Raw genomic sequence first — 19,910 nt, 5'->3', positions numbered from 1 at the left:
ACAATCTATATCCATTTGACTAACAAATCCAGTTAGCTCTATCTTCAAAACATATCCAGAATCCAACTACTTTCACCACCTCCACCAAGCTATCATCACCTCCTGCTTAGATTTCTGCAATATCTTCCTAGCTGGCCTCCCTGCTTGATCCCTTATCCCCCATACAGGCAATTATCTCCATATCGGCGAGAATGATCTTTTTTTTTTTCAGACGGAGTCTCGCTCTGTCGCCCAGGCTGGAGTGCAGTGGCCGGATCTCAGCTCACTGCAAGCTCCGCCTCCCAGGTTCACGCCATTCTCCTGCCTCAGCCTCCCGAGTAGCTGGGACTACAGGCGCCCGCCACCTCGCCCGGCTAGTTTTTTGTATTTTTTTTTAGTAGAGACGGGGTTTCACCGTGTTAGCCAGGATGGTCTCAATCTCCTGACCTTGTGATCCGCCCGTCTTGGCCTCCCAAAGTGCTGGGATTACAGGCTTGAGCCACCGGGGGCCCCTGGCCATCAGAATGATCTTTTAAAAGTCAGATTGTGTCACTCCTCTGCCCAAACTCTCCAACAGCTCTTGCTATTCCACTTGTCTACAATATTTTTTCCCTAGACAACCACCTGAGTAGCCCACTTACTTCCCTCAGGTGCAGTGCCTCATATCTGTAATCCCATCACTTGGAAGGCTGAGGTGGGAGTACTACTCAAGGCCAGGAGTTCAAGACTAGCCTGGACAATAGAGCAAGACCTCACCTCTACCCCCAAAATTATTTATTTATTTATTCATTCATTCATTCATTTATTTTTCAGGCAGCCTTCCAAGCCACAGTAGGCTTGGAGACCCCCATTTACTTACTTATTTATTTATTTATTTATTTAGAGGCAGAGTCTCATTCTGTCACCCAAGCTGGAGTGCAACAGCACAATCTTGGCTCACTGCAATCTCCACTCCCAGGTTCAAGCAGTTCTCCTGCCTCAGCCTCCCAAGTAGCTGGGATTACAGGTACCTACCACCATGTTCAGCTAATTTTTGTATTTTTTAGTAGAGACAGGGTTTCACCTTGTTGGCCAGGCTGGTCTCAAACTCCCAACTTCAAGTGATCTACCTGCCTCGGCCTCCCAAAGTGCTGGGATTATAGGCATGAGCCATTGTATCCAGCCTATTTATTTATTTTTTGAAACAAAGTCTCACTCTGTCACCCAGGCTGGAGTGCAGTGGCACAAAGTTGACTCACTACAGCCTCAACCTCTGGCTCAAGTGATCCTCCCACCTCAGCCTCCTAAGCAACTGGGACTACAAGTGCTTGACACCATGCCCGGCTTTTTTTTTTTTTTTTTTTTTTGTAGTAGTAGTAATGAGGTCTCACTCTGTTGCCTAGGCTGGTCTCAAACTCCTGACCTCAAGTGATCCTCCCACCTCAGTGTCCCAAAGTGCTTGGATTACAGGCATAAGCCACTAGTCTCAGCCTCTCTACAATAAGTTTTTTAAAAATTGCTGGAGTGGTGGTATGCACCTGTAGTCCTAGCTACTTGGAGGCTAAGGCAGGTGGATCCTTTCAGCCCAGCAGTTCAAGGCTACAGTGAGCTCTGTCTCTAAAAAAGAAGCACCACCCCAGACTTTACCTACTCTCCCTTTCTTCATAACACTTATACCTTCTGATATATTGTTTATATACTTGTTTACCATCTATCTCTCCCTACTAAAATGAAAATCCCATGAGGACAGGCATTTTTGTTCCCCATTCCCAATGCCCACGACAATGCCTGGCAAAGAACAGGTGCTCAATAATTATTATTGAATGCCTGGATGAATGTATTTCTTTCCCCTGCTGCTGTCACACACTGTTATTGCTTTCCTAATGCCCACTGGTCTCTTTGATACTCATGGGGCTACACAGCTTTTCAAGCAACTTTCACTCCAAGCTGACTTTTAACTACCAGGTACATACCTAACAAGAAATTAATTTCAACTAACGCTTTTGACAAAGTCTATTCTGATAGTCCTATAGATCATATGGTGATCTGTGGGCTGGAGAGTAGTCACATAGATTCAGAGACAGATGAATAACCTTATTCACTGAATGATAATGGTTCAGCTAAAGGGAGATCTCTAGCAAAGTGCCACTAAGTTCTATTCTCAGTTTTAATCTATTCCATTTTTTCCCCATAATGTGGATAGTCAGTAGTGTGGCAGAATCCATTATCTAAGCAAAATTAAAGCACATGCCCCACAAAGACTTGTACCTGAATGTTCATAGTGGTCTTATTTGTAACTGAAAACAAAAACAAAAAAGCAACATCTTGGGCCAAAAAAAAAAAAAAAGAAAGAAAACGAAGCTGAGTGCAGTGGCACAAGTGTGTAATCCCAGCATTTTGGGATGTGAAGGAAGGCAGATCACTTGAGGTCAGGAGTTCAAGACCAGCCTGGCCAACATGGTGAAACCCCATCTCTATTAAAAATACAAAAACTTAGCTGGGCATGGTGGCAGGCGCCTACAATCCCGGCTACTCAGGAGGTTGAGGCAGAGGTTGCAGTAAGCCGAGATCGCACCACTGCACTCCAGCCTGGGCGACAGAGCAAGACTCTTTCTCAAAAAAACAAAAAAAACAAAAAAAAAAAACCCAAATGGATAAACAAATTGGGATATATATCCATAAAGTGGAATACTACTGAGTAATGAAAGGGAATGAGCTATTCAAATATACGAGAATGAATCTCTGGCCAGGCGTGGTGGCAAATGCCTGTAATCCTAGCACTTTGGGAGGCAGAGGTGGGCGGATCACGAGGTCATAAGTTTGAGACCAGTCTGACCAACATGGTGAAACCCCGTCTCTACTAAAAATACAAAAATTAGCAGGGCATGGTGGCACGCACCTGTAATCCCAGCTACTCAGGAGGCTGAGGCAGGAAAATTGCTTGAACCCCTGAGGCAGAGGTTGCAGTGAGCCAAGATCATGCTACTGCACTCCAGCACTCCAGCCTAGGGGATATAGCAAGACTCCGTCTCAAAAAAAAAAAAAAAAAAAAGGTAGACACAGTGGCTCACGCCTGTAATCCTAGCACTTTGGGGGCTGAGGCGGGTGGATCACGAGGTCAGGAGTTCAAGACCAGCATGGCCAAAATGGTGAAACCTCATCTCTACTAAAAATACAAAAACATTAGCTGGGCATGGTGATTAGTTAGTTAGGAAATACATTTATTTTAAAAATCATGTGTTCATAACAATACTCTTAATTTCAGTTCTCCTATTCCATATCTGTATCTCTTCTGTCCCCCAGTGAGAACCTTGTTTCCAACAGCATCAATACATTTGCTTATTTGCCCAGTCCTACTCAAAATAGGTGGGTTTTGTTTTTGTTTTTTTGAGATGGGGTCTTGCTCTGTCACTGAGGCTGGAGTGCAGTGGTGCGATCTCGGCTCACGGCAACCTCTGCCTCCTGGGTTCAAGCGATTCTCCTGTCTCAGCCTCCCGAACTGCTGGAATTACAGGTGCATGCCACCACACCCGGCCAATTTTTGTATTTTTAGTAGAGACGGGGTTTCACGATATTGGTCAGGCTTGTCTCTTGACTCCTGACCTCATGTGATCTATGCGCCTTGGCCTCCCAAAGTACTGAGATTACAGTCGTGAGCTGCCACGCCCAGCCTCAAAATAGTTTCAAATAGTTTCATTACAAACAATAAATCTAAGTAAAGATCAAGGTTTTACTTTATTTTTTTGAGACAGAGTCTCACTCTGTCACCAAGGCTGGAGTGCAGTGGCATGATCACAGCTCACTGCAGTCTTGACCTCCTAGACTCAATGAGTCTTCCTGTCTCAGCCTCCTGAGTAGCTTGGACTACAGCTGCACACCACCACGCCTGGCTAATTTTTAAATTTTTTGTAGTGATGGAGTCTCATTATTTTGTTCAGGCTGGTCTTGAACTCCTGGGCTCAAGGGATCCTCCTGCCTTGGACTCCCAAAGGGCTGGGATTATTGGTGTAAACCATTGTGGCCAGCAATAAGATTTTTATTTTTTTACGGTTTTTTTCCCCATATAATATATTCCACTGAGTGGTATAGACAGAGTACTATATTAAAAGTTACTTGGGGCCAGGCATGGTGGCTCATGCCTGTAATCTCAGCACTTTGGGAGGCCGAGGCAGGCAGATCACAAGGTCAGGAGTTCAAGACCAGCCTGGCCGGCATGGTGAAACCCCATCTCTACTAAAAATATACTAAAAATACAAAAATGAGCCAGGCATGGTAGCAGGTGCCCGTAGTCAGTCCCAGCTACTGGGGAGGTTGAGGCAGGATAATCGCTGGAACCTGGGAGGCGGAGGTTGCAGTGAGCCAAGATCACACCACTGCACTACAGCCTGGGTGACAGTGAGGCTCCGTCTGGAGAAAAAAAAAAAAAAAAGTTAACTTGGGGTGAGGCACAGTGGCTCATGCCTGTAATCCCATCACTTTGGGAGGCTGAGGCGGGTGGATCACTCGAGGCCAGGAGTTTGAGACGAGCCTGGTCAACATTGTGAAATCCTATCTCTACTATTTGATTGGTGCAAAAGTAATCGCGGTTTTTTGTTGTTTTTTTTTTTTGTAAAAAATACAAACACTAGCCGGGTGTGGTGGGGTACACCTACAATTTCAGCAATCTCAGCTACTCGGGAGGCTGAGGCAGGAGAATTGCTTGAACCTGGGAGATGGAGGTTGTAGTGAGCCAAGATTGCATCACTGCATTCCAGCCTGGGTGACAGAGCATGAGACTCTGTCTCAAAAAAAAAAAAAAGATACTTGGATTTTTTTTAATTTTTTTTCACATTTTTCCCATCTTTATTCAGGTTTGATTGTATACTATTTATATAAAACTAATAAAAATCAAGATAATGATCATGTGTCACCCTGAAAGTTTTTATGCCCCTTTAAAGTCCTTCTCTCCTCTCTCTGCCCCTAATCCTATCCCTAGAGAAGCATTAAGCTGCTTTCTGTCATTAAGGATTGGTTTGTATTTTCTAGACTTTTAATACAAATGAAATCACATGATGTATTCTCTCTCTCTTGCTCTCTCACTCTCTTTTGGAAAAACTCTAAAACCATGGTTTTCCTCTGCTCTCACACACTACAACAACAATCACCACCACAGAAGAATTCTAGTGACCAAATGTGTGGGGATTTCTCCCCACCACCAAGCGACCAATTAATTCTGCAGTAGATATCAGCTAGGTGCCCTCCAAATCAATTATAACACTATCTACCTGGAGATAATGTCAGATCCCACTATGTCAGATAGTATCAAATCCATTTAAGTGCTCAGTCCCAAGACTGCGCCCTGACACACACCAGCTGATAGGCTTCCTATTGGGGTTCCCATGAACCCCTCCTTGGGTTCAATTAATTTGCCGGAACCACTCACAGAACTCAGAGAAACACGTTTACTGGTATTATAAAGGATATTACAAAGGACACAGATGAGGAGATGGTAGGGTAAGGTATGGGGGAAGGAGTGCAGAGCTTCCATGCCTTCCCTTTGTGTGACACCCTCCAGAAACCTCTACATGTTCAGCTATCCATAAGCTCTCCAAACTCGGTCCTCTAGGGTTTTTTGTTTGTTGGAGAGTCTCACTCTGTCACCCAGGCTATAGTGTAGTGGTGCAATCTTGGCTCACTGCAGTCTCTGCCTCCTGGGTTCAAGCAATTCTCCTGCCTCAGTCTCCCGAATAGTTGGGATTACAGGCATGCACCACCACGCCCAGCTAATATTTGTATTTTTTAGTAGAGATGGGGTTTCAACATGTTGACCAGGCTGGTCTCGAACTCCTGGCCTCAGGTGATTCTCCTTCCTCGGCCTCCCAAAGTGATGGGATTACAGGCCTGAGTCACCACGCCCATCCCCTCTAGGGTTTTTATGGAAGCTTCACGTCAGTATTACTTCCCCAGTGTATAAGTGGGACCCTCTCTGGAATGAGGGTCTTATGAGCCATAATTAGAAAGGGGGGCTTGGAATTTTAGAGTCCTGCCTTGGGGCAGGTAAAAGGATGGCAAGAGTAGGTCAGAGAGATTCTGTTTCCTGAGATATCCCCCTGAGGCCTAACACATGCACCATTATAACAAAAGACTGCAACAAAGACTATGGGAGTTAGAAGCCAAGAACTGTGGAAGAAAACTAATATATATGGCACTATATATATATGTGTATATATGTGTGTGTATGTATATAGCCATATATATATCGGTTTATATATATATATATTTTTAGATATATATAACAGTGTGTATATATACACACACACATATATACATATATATACACACACACACATATATATGTATACATATACACACACACATATATATAGCCCCTAATCCTATCCCTAGAGAAGCACTAAGCTGCTTTCTGTCATTAAGGATTGGTTTGTATTTTCTAGGCATATCCATATATATGCCTAGAAATATATATATATACACACACACACACACACATATGGCTATCCATATATATATATATAAAAAATGGCTATTTTAGGCTTAATACCACATTCTTCCTTATTCTCTCTCTCACTCTCTTGCTCTTTTTCTTTCTCTCTCAGGAGTTCTGGCTTTCACTCAGCATAATTATTTTGATATTCATTCTTTTTTTTTTTTTTTTTTTGAGACAAAGTTTCGCTCTGTAGCCCAGGCTGGAGTGCAGTGGCGTGATCTCGGCTCACTGCAACCTCTGCCTCCCAGGTTTAAGCAATTCTCCTGCCTCAGCCTCCAGAGTGCTGGAATTACAGGCGAGCACCACTATGCTCTGTCACCCAGGCTGAAGTGCAATGGCACAATCTTGGCTTGCTGCAACCACTGCCTCACGAGTTCAAGTGATTCTCGTTCTTCAACCTCCCAAGTAGCTGGGACTATAGACATGGGCCACCACACCCAGCTAAGTTTTGTATTTTTAGTAGAGATTGGGTTTCGCCATGTTGGCCAGGCTGGACTCTAACTCCTGACCTGAGGTGAACCACCCTCCTTGGCCTCCCAAGGTGCTGGAATTACAGGTATGAGCCACCGCGCTCGGCCAAAATATCTTACTTCATCTTAAAAAATATATGTGAATTTTTATTTCTATGTCATAATTTTCATTATAAAAAAAACATTTAAATTCTTTACCAGTTAAAGTACCAAACCTCCTAACCTTGACACCACTTCACCAATCTTCCGGTAAAACTGACGTTCCAACAAGTTTGTCAAGTTCATCCTAAAGCTCCATAAACTCCCAGTTATCCCCAACCACAAATGAAGGAACTAACTTTGGAAATAAAACCCTATGGCAAGCAGTCATTCTTAGAATAACCAGTAAGTTACTTATGTCTGTAGTTTCTGGTCTGGGCTTTGATTTGTTTTACAATAAAATTCTTGACAAAAGCCCTACTCTTTTTTTTTTTGAGATGAAGTCTCGCTCTTGTACCCCAGGCTGGAGTGCAATGGCGCGATCTCAGCTCACTGTAACCTCCGCCTCCCGGGTTCAAGCAATTCTCCTGCCTCAGTCACCTGAGTAGCTGGGATTACAGGTGTACCTGCCTCAGTACACCTGAGTAGCTGCCATCACGCCCGGCTAATTTTTGTATTTTTAGTAGAGACGGGGTTTCACCATATTGGCCAGGCTGGTCAAACTCCTGACCTCAAGTGATCCGCCCACCTCAGCCTCCCAAAGTGCTAGGATTACAGGCATGAGCCACTGCGCCTGGCCGAGAAAAGCCCTACTCTTGTCTTAGCTGAACATGGCTATCCACAATGTAGGCCAAACAGTTTTGATGAGCAGAGTGTTCTCAGAAGACAAGGATGGTGGTGGCTCAGGATACCTTCTTGGAGAACCAAAGACCAAAGAAACCAGCACAGGTAATAAAGTAAAAGCAATGGAGGAAAAGAACTGGGACATCTGGCTTTTCCTTGCAAATATTCACATGAGAAAAAGGGTAGCCTAAAAGAAATGCAAGTGGTACTGGGAAGGGGAATCTCATTATTAACTAAGATTTGACATATATCTGGAAAGTAGTTGAAATTCTGGAGTGAAACTAGGAACTGGATCCATAAGTCTGCATGAATAAGAAACATAAAATTCTTGTTAAACAAAGAAAACATATTAAATTCTAACAGTCTCCTTTACCCTCCAACCTTTAGTGCATATTCAAGCCCAGGTTTCTTCTTGTTATTTTTCTCCCATGTTTTTCTGCTGCAGGAGGGCAAGAAATTACTTTGGAGAAATAATATTAGGATTTTTGCCATTTGTACAGACTGACAGACCCTTGGACAACTCTCTTAGTCTGGGCTCCCTATCATGGACAGTTGACAGAGCTATCAACCATTAAGGAAGAGTCTACTGCAGGCTTAAAGAGTGATGTAAGGCCAGGAGCAGTGGCTCACGCCTGTAATTCCAGCACTTTGGGAGGCCGAGGTGGGTGGATCACTTGAGGTCAGGAGTTTGAGACCAGCTCAGCCAACATGGTGAAACACGTCTCTACTAAAAACACAAAAATTAGCCAGGTGTGGTGGTGTGTGCCTGTAATTCCAGCTACTCAGGAGGCTGAGGCAGGAGAATCACTTGAACCTGGGAGGTGGAGGCTGGGAATCTGAGCCGAGATCCTGCAACTGTACCCCAGCCTGGACAACAGAGTGAGACTCTGTCTCAAAAAAAAAAAAAAACAAAAAAAAACAAAAAAAAAAACAGTGAAGTGACATCAAGGAAATAAATAAACGTGCCAATGAACCAGCAATACACTGGAAAATCCCTTTACAAAGCCACGAAAACATAGGACTCTACCTGCGACATGTATCCAATCATTCCACACTTTCACATCCACTGGAACATACATTAAGCAGCAACTGGAAATAAACTTTTTAAAATAAAGGCTGGATTATTCCAGGAGTTCTTTTCATCTAAATATTCCAAAGTACCTCATGTGGGGCAATAGACTGGACCTGAAGCTAAGCTAGAAGAAAATATGGAGCCCCAAAACCATTACCAGGCCAAGTGCGGTGGCTCACGCTTGTTATCCCAGCACTTTGGGAGGCTGAGGCAGGCAGATTGCTTGAGTCCAGGAGTTTGAGACCAGCCTGGGCAACATGGCAAAACCCTGTCTCTGCAAAAAAAAAAAAAAAATTAGCCAGGCTGGGCGCAGTGGCTCATGCCTGTAATGCTAGCACCTTTGGGAGGCCAAGGCAGGAGGACTGCTTGAGGCCAGGAGTTCAAGAGCAGCCTGGCAACATAGAGAGACCCTGTCTCTATTTTTTAAAAAAATTTTAAAAGCCTGTAATCCCAGCACTTTGGGAGACTGGGGTGGGTGGATCATTTGAGGTCATAAGTTTGAGATCAGCCTGGCCAACATGGTGAAACCCCAGCTCTACTAAAAAAAACACACACACAAAAATTAGCCAGGCATGGTGGCACATGCCTGTAATCCCAACTACTTGGGAGGCTGAGGCAGCAGAATCGCTTGAACCTGGGAGGCGGAGGTTGCAGTGAGCTGAGATAGCTCCACTGCACTCCAGCCCAGGCAACACAGTGAGACTCCATCTCAAAATAAAATAATATATATTTTTTTAATTTTAAAAATTAGCTGGGCATGGTGACGCACGCCTGTAGTCTCAGCTACCTGGGAGGCTAAGGTGGGAGGACCACCTGACCCTGGGGGGGCTGCAGTGAGTCGTGATCATGCCACTGTACTCCAGCCTGAGTGATCCTGGGTGAGACCCTATCGCAAAAAAAAAAAAAAAAGAATGAATGAATGAAAGAAAAACCATCACATAAGGAAAGCCAATCCCAGAGGTATCAAATTTTGAACCTCTACCTTTAGTAACAACAGACCCTAAAGGTGTTAACACCCTACCTTCCCTACTATTCTGAAAGAATAGAGAAAGCTAAGGACAGATATCAGGAGAAAAGAAAAAGAGGGGGGTGAAAAACCAAATCTAAAATGTCTCACAACATGTCATGGGTCCTTTAACATGTTATAAACAAAAAGAACTATCTTCTCCTCACTTGAAGGTTGGTTTGAAGATAAAAGTCATGGTGCTATTCTCCAACAGCCAAACCTCTGTGTTCTATAATAACCAGTTCTTGCACTACTATTCCACTACTCAACATACAAAGGTCAGTATCAAGGAGGAAACAATGCCCCGACTTATTGTAGTAAAGCCAAAAATAGCTTTCACTCCCCCATCCACTCTCTATCCTGTTCATCCCACCTTTGTAAAAGATCTCATCATCTTCCTAGGCTTTTACCCATCCCTCTTCAATCTGCCCCACAAATCCAATAAGTCATCAAGTCCTATAAAATCCAATGCAACAAGTCTGACCATTTACTTCTCCTGTGTGATTGACTGACACAAACAGTTCTAATCCTCATTACCCTTTCCCATAGAGTTCTACTACAGACCTAATTGATCCTGCCTATCTACAATACAGTCCATGTCTTTGATGCAGTGCTAGAGTAACATTCCTGAAGTCAAAGGTCTGATGGATGCTCCTCAGTAAAAGTGCCCATCGGCCAGGCACAGTGGCTCACGTCTATAATCCCAGCACTTTGGGAGGCTGAGGCAGGTGGATTAATTGAGGTCAGGTATTTGAGACCAGCCTGACCAATGTGGTGAAACCCTGTCTCTACTGAAAATACAAAAAATTAGCAGGGTGTGGTGGCGGTGCCTGTAGTCCCAGCTACTCAGGAGACTGAGGCAGGAAAATCGCTTGAACCTGGGAGGTGAACGTTGCAGTGAGCCAAGATTGTGCCACTACACTCCAGCCTGGATGACAGAGTGAGACTCCATTCAAAAAAAAAGAAAAGCACCCATCAATTCCATGTTGCCTATAAAGCAAATTCTAAACTACTCCATGATCTATCTGACCATAGGTCATCTCTCCAGTCTGACTCCAGTGATCCCCGTCTTGTGTCCAGTGCATTAACAAGTAAGACAGCTCATCATTCCTTAGCATTTGCCATACTTTGCCTTCTACTTTGCCTTATACCTGCAGTTACTTCTAACTGTCCTTCCACCTCTGCTCTACAATAATCAACAATCACCTTCTTCCCTCAAAGCAGAAACTAGGAAAGAAAGCAAAATTATCACAGGAAAGGGTATTGTAAGAATCTATGGTCTCAGAAGCAGCATTGGTTTGAAAAAAGAGCACTGCCTTCAAGATCAAAAGTCTAGCTTTGCCACTTTCTTGTTAAGTTATACTGAGTAAGCCACTCACCTTTCTGAGTCTCAGTTTCCCCATATGTAAAATGTATCTACCCTACCTAACACACAAGATTATCCAGACAATTAAGTATGGGCCGGGCGTGGTGGTTCATGCCTGTAATCCCAGCACTCTGGGAGGCAGAGGCAGGCGGATCACCTGAGGTCAGGAGTTTGAGACCAGCCTGGCCAACATGGTGAAACTATGTCTCTACTAAATACAAAAACTTAGCCAGGCATAGTGGTGCATGCCTGTAATTCTAGCTACTACTCGGGAGGCTGAGGTGGGAGAACTGCTTGAACTCAGGAGGCAGAGGTTGCAGCAAGCTGAGATCACGCCACTGCACTCCAGCCTGGGCTACAGAGCAAGACTCCATCTCAAAAGAAAAAAAAAAGGAAAAGAAAAAAGAAAGACAATTAAGTATGATAAAGTGTGTCAAAATGCTTATGGGGGAACGGAGCTAAAGCTTATAGGGAAAATTATACCTTTAAATGCTTATATAGAAAAAAATCTAAAAATTAATGAGCTATGCACATTCTTAAGAAGTTTGAAAGAAAGCTTTAAATACTTATATAGAAAAACATCTGAAAATTAATGAGCTACACACATTCATAAGAAGTCTGAAAGAAAGGCAAAATAAACCCAAAAGAAATAGAAAAGAAAATAATAAAGTAGAAATTAAAAAGAAAACAAACACAATATACCAAAGCCAAAAGACAGTTTTTTGAAAAGAATAAGATTGTTCACATGCTTGTGTAAACTATGACAAACAATATAAAAGTAAGCTATGGTTATCCATTAGAAATGAAACTTCAGGCTGGGCGCGGTGGCTCAAGCCTGTAATCCCAGCACTTTGGGAGGCCGAGGCGGGCGGATAACAAGGTCAGGAGATCGAGACCATCCTGGCTAACACGATAAAACCCCGTTCTCTACTAAAAATACAAAAAATTAGCCGGGCGTGGTGGCGGGCGCCTGTAGTCCCAGCTACTCAGAGGCTGAGGCAGGAGAATGGCATGAACCGAGGAGGCGGAGCTTGCAGTGAGCCAAGATTGCACCACTGCACTCCAGCCTGGGCGACAAAGCGAGACTCCGTCTCAAAAAAAAAAAAAAAAAAAAAAAAGAAATGAAACTTCAAATAAAAAGGGCTGAAGGAAATTTCCTTTGTGAAATGGGTTTCTCAGATCTCAGTACTATTGACATTTGGGACAGATAATTTTTGAGGTGAGCTGGGGGCTCTCCTATGCATTATAGGATGTTTAATAGCATCCTCAGCCTCTATCCACAAGAAGACAGTAACATCCCTATCCTATCCCCAAGAATCCTGACAACCAATGTCTTCATACATTGTAAACTGTTCCCTAAGAAGCAAAATCATACCAGGATGAGAACCACTGCTCTAAGAAAACAAAAAGGCCGGCCGGGCGCGGTGGCTCAAGCCTGTAATCCCAGCACTTTGGGAGGCCGAGACGGGTGGATCACGAGGTCAGCAGATCGAGACCGTCCTGGATAACACGGTGAAACCCCGTCTCTACTAAGAAATACAAAAAACTAGCCGGGCGAGGTGGTGGGCGCCTGTAGTCCCAGCTACTCGGGAGGCTGAGGTCGGAGAATGGCGTGAACCGTGAACCCGGGAAGCGGAGCTTGCAGTGAGCTGAGATCCGGCCACTGCACTCCAGCCTGGGCTACAGAGCGAGACTCCGTCTCAAAAAAAAAAAAAAAAAAAAAGAAAACAAAAAGGCCACATCACACTACGCCAACTAAAACTAGATTATTCATAGCTATTCTTTTTTTTTTTTTTTTTTGAAACAGAGTCTCGCTCTGTTGACCAGGCTGGAGTGCAGTGGCGTGATCTCGGCTCACCGCAAGCTCCGCCTCCCGGGTTCACGCCATTCTCCTGCCTCAGCCTCCCAAGTAGGTGGGACTACAGGCGCCCGCCACCACGCCTGGCTTTTTTTTTTTTTTTTTTTTTTTTTTTTTTTTTTTTCTGTATTTTTAGTAGAGACAGGGTTTCACCGTGTTAGCCAGGATGGTCTCAATCTCCTGACCTCATGATCCGCCCACCTTGGCCTCCCAAAGTGCTGGGATTACAGGTGTAAGCCACTGCACCCAGCCTATTCACAGATACTCTTAATGGTAGAATAGCTAGCTGCTCTACCCATGACTACGGGATGGCAGCAAGGACAAGACTAAAGACATAGGCAGGTCTTGGATTTTTCAGGAAAATTGCATAGAGTGCTCAACATGAGAGGAAAAGAAAAGCTTTAGGCCGGGCTTGGTGGCTAACACCTATAATTCCAGCACTTTGGGAGGCCGAGGGGGGTGAATCACCTGAGGTCAAGAGTTCAAGACCAGCCTGGCCAAAATGGAGAAACCCGGTCTCTACTAAAAATACAAAAATTAGCTGGGCGTGGTGGCAGGCACCTGTAATCTCAGCTACTCAGGAGGCTGAGGCAGCAGAATTGCTAGAACCTGGGAGGCAGAGTCTGCAGTGAGCCAAGATCACGCCATTGCACTCCAGCCAGGGCCGACCAAAAAAAAAAAAAAAGCTTTAAGAGGTAAAATAGGATAAAAGACACTACAAGTAACAGAAGTATCACTTTTACTTTTGTGGCTCTAACACTGTAGTGAAATATAAAAGATGGTCCATGAGTCAAATTCCAAGAAGTCAGTTAACCTAGCAGAGCACAGCAGGACATAGTGCCTAATGGGACGTTTGTTTATCACTCTGAACTTCAATAAAAATGAGTCATTTCAAAATTTGAAAAAAGTATTTAAGGCTGGGCACAGTGGCTCGCCCCTGTAATCTCAGCACTTTGGGAGGCCAAGGCAGGCAGATCACCTGAGGTCAGGAGATCGAGAACAGCCTGACCAACATGAAGAAATCCCATCTCTACTAAAAATCCAAAATTAGCCAGGAATGGTGGCAGGCACATGTAATCCCAGCTACTCAGGAGGCTGAGGCAGGAGAATCGCTTGAACCCGGGAGGTGAAGGCTGCAGTGAGCCGAGTTGGCACCATTCCACTCAGCCTGGGCAACGAGAGAAACTCTGTCTCAAAAAAAAAAAAAAAATTGAATTACACAGCTACACTATTCTGAGACAAATCACAATTAAATTGTTGTCATTTCTAAATAATAGTAAAGTCCACAGAAGCATATCATAATTTTTGAATAATTAACAATTTTACAAGGAAAAGAGAATTCCAAGCAGCCAACAGGGAAGACAGTGTGTATAAATCCATTACATTCACCAGAAGCATCTAAAATCCAATCTAAACCTGATGGGAGTTCTAAGGGTGTCTGTAAATACAGTTATGAGAACCCAAATGATGAAAAGCAAAAAGTGATGTTGACACCTAGGGACTCTAACATCATCTCAGGAATAATAAGAACCAAGCAAACATTACTGTCTTCCATTGTTTCTATTCATTCTACTTTCTAGAAATAAGACTCCAACTGAATAAGCTAGCAATGGACAGCAAATGCTATTGGGGGGATAAAAGTGAAAGGTCATTTCCCTGCAGAAATGGAGAGAGGCTTCTAGACAGTATAAAGGAGGGCAAATGGATCCCAAGCCACATAACAGCTGTTAGGATGAATGAGAACTGAAGATAGTAAACATCAGCAAAGACGGAGGATCAGTGCTCATCCTCCTGGAATCTGGAGAATGGCAGGAGTGCATTTTCCTATGTTCCTTCAGATTCAAGTAAATAGATGATCTAATGCAAGGTTCAGTTCCACTAGGGGGTCTGCTATGAACAGACAAAAACCCTATTCCTCAGTCAGTAGGAAGCTTACAAACAACTAAATCCCATGCCATAAAAGGCTGGAATTAATTGAGAAGTCTTGTGGCTGGCCAAATGACCTAACATTAGACTGAACATTAAAAGTCCAATGCCATTTCAAGAAGCTGAGGGCAAAGAAAGGAGTGAGCTGAGCAAACCAAATAGAAGGCATCAAAAGGGGGCCTACCAGCTATGGAGATGCAGTGCCCTCCCAGTAGGAGCAATTTATAGTCACTGGAATGGCTAAGAGGTAGAGCAGCACTGCAGGAGATGCAGTGACCTTTCTGAAGTTGTGAAACTGTCTGAGAATCTCTGCCTGGGGAATTCTCTCATGTACACACAAGCAGAATTGTATGTATAATTTCAGAAAACTTACAGACCACTCACAGTTACCCTCACATCTACCTGAAGAGCCCATGGCCTCCAGACTGCAAAGTCTTACCATAGGGACTCTGCCATTGACTCCTCCATAACCTGGGCAAGTATGTAACACTCGAATCTCTGGACCTGAGTCCATAAATCTGTCAGAGACAAGCTAAAGGCTAAAGGTTCTTTCAGCAGTAAAACAAAGCTTATGTGGAGGAACAACAATCCACTTCCTAGGAAAGAGCAGCTGAGTTCATTGCATCTCAGTTCCTAGTCTGTGTCTTCTCACTATGGATGACCTAAGAAATCCCACTGGAAACACCAAAGTCTCCCAGCAAAAATTCCATTGGAGGAAAATATAAGGCAATTTCTGCCACTCAGTAGAGCCCACTTACCATCCAGCAGGTCTTCTTCATCATCCCTGTCACACTCCTCCACTGCCACCTCCTCCTCCTCCTCCTCCTCTTCCGCATCCTCCAGCTCCACGTCCGGGTCCAGGTCTGGATCGCTCCCTGAGGCAGATTCGTCTGACATGGCTCCCAGAGGTCCTCAGTGGGCATTACCGACTCATGGTCCACTGCAGGGGTGCTAGGAGGAGGATAAGAGACATCAGAATCACCAAGGGTTTTGCTTAGAAGCACAAGTCTTTCAAAGAAAAAACTGCCAGCTGGGCACAGTGGCTCACGCCTGTAATTTCAGCACTTTGGGAGGCCAAGGTGGGTGGATCACTTGAGGTCAGGAGCTCGAGACCAGCCTGGCCAACATGGTGAAACCCCATCTCTACTAAAAATACAAAAGTTAGTAAAGCATGGTGGCACACACCTGTAATCCCAGCTATTCAGGTGGCTGAGGCATGAGAATTGCTTGAACCAGGGAGGTAGAGGTTGCAGTGAGCCAAATGGCGCCACTGCACTCCAGCCTGAGCGACGAGGTGAGACTCTGTCTCCAAAATAAAAACAAATAAAAAAATGCTGAACATGAATTCCCTGGAACTTCTCTAAGAAAGGAAAGCTGGCCGGGCGCGGTGGCTCAAGCCTGTAATCCCAGCACTTTGGGAGGCCGAGACGGGCGGATCACAAGGTCAGGAGGTCGAGACCATCCTGGCTAACACGGTGAAACCCCGTCTCTACTAAAAATACAAGAAAATTAGCCAGGCGAGGTGGCGGGCGCCTGTAGTCCCAGCTACTCGGGAGGCTGAGGCAGGAGAATGGCGTGAACCCAGGGGGGCGGAGCTTGCAGTGAGCCAAGATCGTGCTACTGCACTCCAGCCTGGGGCACAGAGCAAGACTCCGTCTCAAAAAAAAAAAAAAAAAAAAAAAGAAAGGAAAGCTAACCGTACCCAAATCACAACATTCTCTATGAGTGTACTGGCTCTGAGTCATGTTTTGGTGACTCTGCATAGCTCAAACATCTCTTGGCTATTTTGACAAGAAAACACCTTAAAGTAACAATAACAACAAAACTATAAACCTTAAAATTCCCATTTGTTCATTCCTTCCTGCATCAACTGTTTCCTAAGCACCAACTCTCTATATTTCTTTATACATATACATATATGTGTGTGTGTATATATATATGTATGTGTGGGTGTGTAAATATATATGTACATATATATACACACAGAGTCCCCAACCTGCAATGGTTTACCTTACAATTGTGCGAAAATGACACACATTCAGTAGAAACTGTACTTCAAATTTTAAATTTTTCCCAGGCTAGTAACATATGAAACTATACTCTCTGGCAATGCTGAGTAGCGGCAACGAGCCGAAGCTTCCAATCCACCATGCTATCATAAAGTATGCAGTTTTCTGTGCTGCCAGATGATTTTGACTGTAAACAATGTAAGTGCTCTTTATTTTATTTATTTATTTTTAGACAAGGTCCAGCTCTGTTGGCCAGGCTGGAGTGTGGGTGGAGTACATTGGCGCAATCATAGATCACTGCAGTCTCAAATTCCTGGGTTCAAGCAATATTCCTGCTTAAGACCTCCTGAGTAGCTAGGATGACAGGCACATACAACCATGCCTGGCTAAGACAGTGTTAAGTGTTCTGAGCATCTTTAAGGTAGTCTAGGCCAAACTATGATGTTCAGTAAGGTAGGTGTATTAAACAGACTTTCAACTTACAATATTTTTAACTTACGATGCATTTACCAGGATGTAACCCCACTGTACGTGGAGGAACAGCTGTATATAATCGCAGGTGCTATTCTAGAGTTTGGGGACACAGAAGGAGGCAGAACAAAGCATGCAGGGAGTACTCAAGGCTGGTGTGTGGCAGGAGGAGCTGCTAGTTTATATAGGGGAGGTCAGTGAAGTTCTCACTGAGCAGAAACCAAAAGAAAGGAAGAAAGCCATACAGACATCTGGAGGGAGTGTGTTCCAGGTAGAGTGAGCACCAACGGCAGAGGAGGAGTGGCTGGGAGTACTCAGGAGCTAGAATTATGTTTTACCCAAGTTATTCATTCATTCACATTCAGTCCGTCATTTGTTAACCTGCTATATTATGTCTACCATGTGTCAGGTACTGTGCATGTCTGTTTGTCTCTCATCACTTTACCATTAGCTATAAAGGTCACTCCTTCTTGAGGGTTAAAAAAAAAAAAAAACCATGGTAAAGAGATGGCTAGTTGGGTAGCTCTGTGATAAAGTAAATATAGCAAAATGTTAACTAGTAAGTTCACTGGCCAATTCTTTCCACTTTTTCTGTATATTTCAATTTTTCTTTTCTTTTCTTTTTTTCTTTTTCTTTTTTTTTTTTTTGAGATGCAGTTTCACTCTGTTGCCCAGACTGGCATGCAGTGGCACGATCTCGACTCACTGCAACCTCCACCTCCTAGGTTCAAGTGATTTTCCTGCCTCAGCCTCCCGAGTAGCTGGGACTACAGGTGTGTACCACCACACCCAGCTAATTTTTGTATTTTTAGTAGAGACGGGGTTTTAACATGTTGGCCAGGCTGGTCTCAAACTCCTGACCTTAGGTGATCCTCCCTCCTTGGCCTCCCAGAGTGCTGGGATTACAGGCATCAGCCACTGCACCCAGGCTCAAATTTTCATACTAAAATCAGAGAAGAGGTAAATCATCTTTTTTTTTTTTTTTTTTTTTGAGACGGAGTCTCACTCTGTCACCCAGGATGGAGTGCAGAGGTGCAATCTTGGCTCACCGCAAGCTCCGCCTCCCAGGTTCACGCCATTCTCCTGCCTCAGCCTCCCTCCCCCGTAGCTGGAACTACAGGCGCCCACCACCACACCCGGCTAATTTTTTGTATTTTTAGTAGAGATGGGGCTTCACCCTGTTAGCCGGGATGGTCTCCATCTCCTGACCTCGTGATCCGCCCGCCTTGGCTTCCCAAAGTGCTGGGACTACAGGCATAAGCCACCGAGCCCGGCCATAAATCATCTTTTTTTTTTTTTTTTTTTTTTGAGACAGAGTCTCTCGCTCTGTCGCCCAGGCTGGAGTGCAGTGGCCGGATCTCAGCTCACTGCAAGCTCTGCCTCCCGGGTTTACGCCATTCTCCTGCCTCAGCCTCCCAAGTAGCTGGGACTACAGGCGCCCGCCACCTCGCCCGGCTAGTTTTTTGTATTTTTTAGTAGAGACGGGGTTTCACCGTGTTAGCCAGGATGGTCTCGATCTCCTGACCTCGTGATCCGCCCGTCTCGGCCTCCCAAAGTGCTGGGACTACAGGCATAAGCCACCGAGCCCGGCCATAAATCATCTTTTATAAGACAAACTGCTGTAGATAAATACATCAACAATCAGATCATCCTCAAATTCCTATCTCCCAAAATAAAAACTGAAGTACAAGTCTCTAGTCATTTAACATAAAAAGTACTGCAGAACTGCAATCTCTTACTAAGCTTCAGATAATTTGAAACATAACATCTATCTTCTCGTGAACAGAGAAGAAGAAAAGAAAAGCAAACTATTTAGAGTTTTGGAAAACTAGAACTTTAGGATTGTTCAGAGTTAGAAATAACAGGAATTAAGAGTACGTGTGTCCAGATGGTTCATGTACTTAGCCTCTTAAGACAAAGTAAAAAACAGCTGTGAAAGGATCTAGTAATAAAATTTAAATTTTTGCATTAATAACTCACTTTCAAAAACATCTGCAAAGGGCATTAAGGGACAGGGGAGAAATGTGATCAACAAATACAAATTCATATAACTAATGCTGAGCTACCATTCACTTAGTGACCTGGCAGATTTTAAATCTCTGTAGAAATGACTATCCGGACGGGCGTGGTGGCTCACACCTGTAATCCTAGCACTTTGGGAGGCCGAGGCGGGCAGATCACGAGGTCAGGAGTTTGAGACCATCCTCACCAACATGGTGAAACCCCGTCTCTACTAAAAATACAAAAATTAGCTGAGCATGGTGGCACATGCCTGTAATCCCAGCTACTCGGGAGGCTGAGGGGAATTGCTTGAACCCCAGAGGCACAGGTTGCAGTGAGCCGAGATCATGCCACTGCACTCCAGCCTTGGCAACAGTGCGAGACTCCGTCTTTAAAAAAAAAAAAAAAAAAGGGCCAGACAAGTTGGTTCATGCCTGTAATCCCAGCACTTTGGGAGGCCGAAG

General features: G+C 44.3%; 1 protein-coding gene across 9 annotated transcripts in view; it reads right to left on the bottom strand.

The window, feature by feature from the left end:
• LOC102125569 (RAD54 like 2) overlaps window positions 1-19,910 on the bottom strand; it is a 166,717-nt gene that overhangs the window by 94,687 nt on the left and 52,120 nt on the right. For all 9 annotated transcript variants that reach the window (XR_012431228.1, XR_006696088.3, XM_045386176.3 and 6 more), the window contains one exon: window positions 15,724-15,916. Coding sequence is in view for 7 of the 9 variants with exons in the window: in XM_045386176.3 (XP_045242111.1) it covers window positions 15,724-15,862 (139 nt within the window). In the remaining 2 variants the exon portion in view is untranslated. The remainder of the gene's footprint in view (window positions 1-15,723; window positions 15,917-19,910) is intronic.

This window comes from Macaca fascicularis, chromosome 2, assembly GCF_037993035.2.
Source record: "Macaca fascicularis isolate 582-1 chromosome 2, T2T-MFA8v1.1".
NCBI classification, from domain to species: domain Eukaryota; kingdom Metazoa; phylum Chordata; class Mammalia; order Primates; family Cercopithecidae; genus Macaca; species Macaca fascicularis.
This window is presented reverse-complemented; position numbering and strand designations above follow the sequence as displayed.